The following is a 6,193-nucleotide window of genomic DNA, read 5'->3' as shown; positions in this document are numbered from 1 at the left end:
TTTTAAGTATCTTAGTGGTTAGCACTTGGGGGAATTCTCTTAAGAAATTCCTCTATAATGTCTCAAAATTTATTCTTTATACACCTCCTATATATTTTTGTTATAAATTCTGAATTATTTAGTTAGGCAACAGGTTGGGCCAACGGGCTGGGCTAGCCCATTGGGTGCATATGGGCATAAAAACTAGCCCATGGTCTAACCTACTGGGCTAGTGGGCTACCCATGGGCCTCAATAACAATGGTTCGAGCCGCCCATTAGCCCAGTGGGCTATTGGGCTTTTGGGTTGGGCCGTGGGCCATGGGCTATTTGGTGACCTTTAAGCTATCAATTTGAAGCCTTAAGCTCCAACCAATAATATGAAGATGGCATTTGTACTTGTCATGTGCAATGCACATGATTCACTTAACCCAACTAACCAAGTGAGTCATGTGCAGTGCACATGACAAGGCACATGTTATCTTTGATCTTTCTATGCGTGGCTGGAGCCAAATATTTTACTTACTACAAATGCTTTACGAACTAAGATGGCAGCTTAGGTTTCTAATGACATATTAGCTATTCATGAACAGAGCCACGTGCCCCCCAAATTTAATATATATATATATATATATTAGTATATATATGTAGGTACTAATTCTAGCAATTTGATTCAACAAAATTGCACATGGTCCCCCTTAAGGATATCTTTGATTATTTCATCAAATTCCAACTATGAATATTATCAAAAATAGTATCTCCCATGATTGAGTCTAATTAATATTGAGATAGCAAGATGATAGAGGTAGAGAGAGATGAGATAGGTAGAGGGGAAAGGGAGAGAGATCAAGTTGCATAGTTCTGACCATAGAGTTGGATTTCAAAAAGAGATGAGAGAGGTATAGAGTTTGGTTGGCTTAAGAAGAAGAAGATGAGAATGGGACATGGGAGAGAAAAGAGATGAAAGAGAAATAAAGTTTATGTGTTTTAATTGTAATGTCAAAATGTGTGGGTCTCAAGCCTTTCAAAATATTTATCACAATGTCATTCAATATTGTTACTAAAAATTTGAAAACTACCCCAAACATGTTCTTAAAATACAATGTTTAAATACTCTAAATTGAGATTTGTAACTCAAATGCTCTTGATCAAACACATTTACTTTTAGGGCCCACAACTTTCATGTTTAAACATTGAAAACTGTTGTTTGAACTCACATACAAACATACCCTAAATTTTGTTTATTTTTTTGTGTTTTACTTTATGTTCCACTAATAACAACTTGCCATGTGTTTGGCACCTCCCCATGTATAAAGTGCTTGGGGGTCTAGGGGGGAATAGTTCGAGCTGCGGGGTTAGCAGCATGTTATAATTATTTCTCAAAAAAAAAAAAAGTATATTACTGTTTAATTAACAAAAATCAAATAGTAATCTACATTAATTGCTTTTGTGGAATTGCTACCAGAAAATAGGTGAGGAAGGAGGTGAATGTCAACCAAGCAGAAAGAGTTTTAAATTTTTGACAAACTCCTTGGGCTTTTCTAGGTTGACTGCATGGCCTGCGTTCTTGATAATGACCAACTGTGCATTTTCCCCCACATGCCTACTCCAAATATGTCAAAATTCACTTGGTTAGTTGGTTCAGAAAAAGTAATGGACATTAAAATTCAAATAATAAGCTGAAACTTTTGCATTACCTTCTTAATCTGTACCCCAATTCCAGAGGGAATATCTGATCTTGCTCTCCCCAAATTATTAGTGTGGGCTGGTTTGAGAGAACCAAAAATTTTGAGACAATGTTAATAAAATGAAGCAATAAATTAATAAAAATAAGTGTTGTGATACTATGATTGAATAAGACACATTACTTTTCCCTCAATACACTCGATAACTTTAATATATATGTATATATTTTACCGTAGAAAAAATATACATATATATTAAAGTTATCATCCTTAGAATTAAATATTTTGCTATAGTAATTCTATTATGCCATGAGGCTTATAGAGTAGAAATCCTCCCACTATTTAACAATTGAATTATTATTATTATATATTCTTTTTCCAACTCATTGAGAACAATTCTCATATAAGCATATAATGTACGTAGCACGTTGGCAGCATAGAAGCAAATTTAAAATAAAATAAAATAAAAGAAGAAGAAGATCCAAGACGTCTGTTATCATTTATGACTACTAATAATAATAATAATAAGTGGTTTTGGCAGCAATGTAAGTAGAATCGGTCAGGAAAACCATTTAATAAAAGAATTTGTAATTTTGTAGTTATAATCCCACACGATAATGGTAACGGCATAGAAAAAAAATCCAAGTTTTAAAAATTTAAAATTATATAGATACTAAAGATATGAGACAAATTGATTATGAGCCTATACATTAAGTTTGAGATTCCACAAGTTTACCACTTATATCAATAAAGTTTCTCTCAGGGTTTTTTTTTTTTTCTTTTCTTTTAATGTTTATTGACATTAAACACGCTTTTCATTTTTTTTTTGGAAAGAAGAAAAGACAAACACGCTTTTCATTAAGTATGAATAAGAGTGAACAAGAATGATATATGATAACCTGTTTGATCACAGGAAGGTCGGAAAGTGAACGATCTTTGAGTACTGTCTGGATCAATTCTCTCCTTTCTTCAACAAACCCTTTACACATCACCTGTCCAATTTGAAAATAATAAAAACTCAGCTTTCTTAAAACATGACAGGTCATTGATTTTTTGTTCCATTGATAGTGATACGTCCTATTCCTCAATGAAAATATCTCGGTTCAATTCTTTCCACCTTCAATTAATTTAATGTAACAAAAATAGATGAGAGACATAAATGGTTTAACGGATATCTTTAGGAAATTTGTTAATAAAGTATATTAGAAAAGTTTCGACATTATTTTCAAGAAAAATATAAAAAAATTGTCAAAAAGTTTTATTATTTTCTCATTTGTTCATAAAATATTTCTAAAAACCGTTCTTAAATTAATGCCTTTAAAATATTCTTTAACATTTTCCTTGGATTAAGGCATTTGCTTAAAATGAATAGTTGGTTATAATTATTAAATTTTTTTTTTTTTCCTAGCTGAGTATAGGTTGAGGGAATCCAAACCTCAAATGGGGGCCGGAATGTCATCAGGAACTAGGCCAGATCCTAATCGGAAATTCAGACTTACTTTCAAAAGCATTTAAATTTAAACAAATTAGATGTCACATTTTCAAGCCATTTTTGCTCAGTAATGCAATTTGAAAAATTATTTGGTCAAATAGATTTGTTTCAAACATATATCGAAAAATACAAAATAGCTTCTTTTTTGAACTTGACTCTTTCAACATTTGACATGAAACTCACCTCTTTAACAGCCAAGTTCGACTTGAAACTAGTAAAAAGAGGTTAATCTTTTAATAAAAGTTTTGAAACAACTCTATTTAACCAAACCATTTTAATTTTTTTTTATTATATAGAAAAAATAAAACATTTTTATAGTTGTATAAATTTAAACGTGATTTTGTCTTACAATATTGAGAATGGTAAAAACTTAACTTTTTACTAAAAAATCTACTGTAAATTAAACATTTATACTATTTTTATAATATCCTTATAAATTTATTCTCATTTATAATTTTTATTTAAAAAAATATTTGAACCTCTCAACTGTTTGAATTAAAAAGGTTTAACTTTTTTTCTTTTGAGAGAGGGAGATCATAATTTTTAAAAATTTTATTATTTTTGTAAAGGGGTTAAAATTTTTTTACAAGTGCCCATCACCTATCACTCTGTTTTCATAACTCCTTACTCAAAAATAGTAGGACCAACGCAGAGAAGGCTGTTTAGATTTGTTTTCAACTCTTGTTTCCATCACTCAATTCTTTAATTTTTGAGTAATGAGTTAGAAACACTAAAAACAAGTTTTGGGCATTTTTTAGTTATGGAAACTGAGTTATGATAGCATTCTTGTAAATACACACACATTGAAGGACCCACGGTCAGAGCACTTCTTAGGTCCAGCCGCAACTTTTGACTTCACACCAACAGCTCCATCATGTGTTGAACTTACATGATCACTTCACACCACAAAAAGTGATGAATGGGTCCCACAAAAAGTTTGGATTTTGGAATTATCAGAAATTGTAAACAAGTGCCAAACATGTCACTTTAAGAAGTTAGGATATTTTCAGTGATAAGTGATAAATGATGAAAATTGAGTAATGAGTGATGAGTGAGAGGGTAATGGGCATCCAAACAAAGCCGCTTTCAAGGACACCAGAAACGATGTCAACATACAAGTTCATCTTATTTCATTTCTATTAATTCTCCCCAATTTGGAAGTAAAATTTTCCTTTCCCGAGACAATGTCTTGCTACAATATTAATCTATTTAAATTTAAGATATGCTACATTTACAATATTTTTACAACAAATCACAGGTGGTTAGTTGTTATTGGTTCAAATTTGAAACTAACACTAGGATTACTTTTTTGTCTTAACAATAACAACCAGTAACAACCTACCACTTAAGATTCGTTGTAAAAATATTATAGACATATCATTTCTCTTTAAATTTTGGTCCATGATTGTCGTTTTATTGATTTTGACATTTGGATCTTTATGAATGGAAAAGAATACTTTCTTCTACTAGAGAGTAATCACTAGGGATGGGTTAAAAAACAGGGGAACGACAAAGCAAAGTGTAATGCCTACATTAATCAATTGCTTTATCGAGCTAGAGAAGAATGATTTCATTCTTTCCAGTCTTAATATGTGTTTGATAAGTTTATTTTAAGCCTTATTATTTAATACATAAAAACTTGATATCTATATTTAGAGTCCCCAATAAAGCTTAATTTGGTGACGATATTGGCAAAGCTTAACTATAGTATATTATGCTAAAACGCCTATTTGAAAGGATCTAATAGCTCAACCCAATTAACCAAACCTCAAAATTTTCCATAAACCTATCCAAAATTCCATTACCTAAACAAGCAGAGACAATATTCATAACATAAAGTGAAAGAGAAACGTGAAGAGAGTCTTACATTAATGAAATCTGAGAGGAACCAAGAGGGCATAAACCTAGCTTGTTTGACAAACGAAAGGCTTATCAATTGCCTTAGCTTCTCGGGCTTTTGTGGTAATAAAATGCTTGCAGCCTCATCCAAATCCGAAACCTTAAACAAACCATCCTCCATATCCTTCTCCTCTAAGCACACACCAGCACAACACAACACCACCCTCTCCACAGCCTCTGGAAACTGCGCTGCCATGCTATACCCCACAAACCCGCCATAGCTTATCCCAACCAAGCTCATTCTCGGCACGCCATGCGCCTCCATTAGCTTCATCACGCAACTTGCTTGGAAAGACTCGGTACGCTCAGGCCTAGAAGTGAATGAGCGGCCAAAGAAAAGAAGATCCGGGACATAGACGTTGAACCGTGTTGTAAAGTGGCGGAGATGCTCCCCATATTGCCACATTGCATTGGCACCGAAGCCATGGATGAGAAGCAACGTGGGCTTGGAATGTTTGTGGATTTTGGGGACCCAACAATGCATGACTGTGCCATCCCCCAGATTTGTAGTGACAGAAGAGAGGCCTGCACTGGTGAAGGAATAGCGGTAGAACCAATCCCTTGAAGCTGTAAAACTAAACCATTTGGACAGCTTAATGGGAGACATATATATATATATAGAAAGATTCAAATCCTGGGAATGATTCAAATATGGATTAAAGATTGAGAATTGTTTCTGAATCTGAGGAAAAGGACTTAAGGAGCTTGTTTTAGTTTCAGTATCAGAACTAGGAATTAGCAAATGATGACAATTTGGATGTGTGGGAAAGAGAAACAAAAGGTTGATAGGGAAAGTTATTTTTAGTAATTTTAGTTAATGTTGAGATGGCATATCGGACTAGGATTTCGGAATACATACGACCGTAATAAGGTAGGAAAATTAAGGAGACAGATTTGGCTCAACTGGATTTGGTGATAAATTCACGTGTCCATATTTAAAATGATATAAAGTTTAGACCTCTATGTCAATTTTTCTAATTAGCTACCCATCATATGTCACGCGTCACTAATGATTATGATTTATCATTAGATGGTGAAGATCTTCATGCATTGATTACCCCGCTATGTGTCCATCCGTCGTGAACAATGATTGATTAGTCTCTAGATGAAAGTTTTGAGAAATCAAGATAGGAAACCAAA

The 6,193-nt window shown here is 33.1% G+C and overlaps 1 protein-coding gene across 1 annotated transcript; it reads right to left on the bottom strand.

Annotated features, from left to right (window-relative positions):
• Nucleotides 1-1,455: 1,455 nt before the first annotated feature.
• LOC126706097 (uncharacterized) lies at nt 1,456-5,897 on the bottom strand. The gene is made up of 4 exons (XM_050405365.1): nt 5,022-5,897; nt 2,562-2,654; nt 1,675-1,742; nt 1,456-1,580 (listed from the first exon to the last, which is right to left on the bottom strand). The coding sequence occupies exons 1-4, from the start codon at nt 5,658-5,660 to the stop codon at nt 1,469-1,471; spliced, it is 912 nt and encodes a 303-aa protein (XP_050261322.1). The 5' UTR covers nt 5,661-5,897; the 3' UTR covers nt 1,456-1,468.
• Nucleotides 5,898-6,193: the final 296 nt, after the last annotated feature.

Source organism: Quercus robur, chromosome 11 (genome assembly GCF_932294415.1).
Source record: "Quercus robur chromosome 11, dhQueRobu3.1, whole genome shotgun sequence".
NCBI classification, from domain to species: Eukaryota; Viridiplantae; Streptophyta; class Magnoliopsida; order Fagales; family Fagaceae; genus Quercus; species Quercus robur.
The sequence above is the reverse complement of the archived record's forward strand: the minus strand, read 5'-3'. Positions and strand labels throughout refer to the sequence as shown.

Coding starts and splice junctions, on each gene's coding strand:
- LOC126706097 (XM_050405365.1), bottom strand. CDS start 5,660: ATGTCTCCCATTAAGCTGTCCAAATGGTTTAGTTTTACAGCTTCAAGG. Junction 1,743..2,561: donor ACCTTCCTGTGATCAAACAG/GTTATCATATAT, acceptor CTCTCAAACCAG/CCCACACTAATAATTTGGGG. Junction 1,581..1,674: donor TTGGGGTACAGATTAAGAAG/GTAATGCAAAAG, acceptor TATTTGGAGTAG/GCATGTGGGGGAAAATGCAC.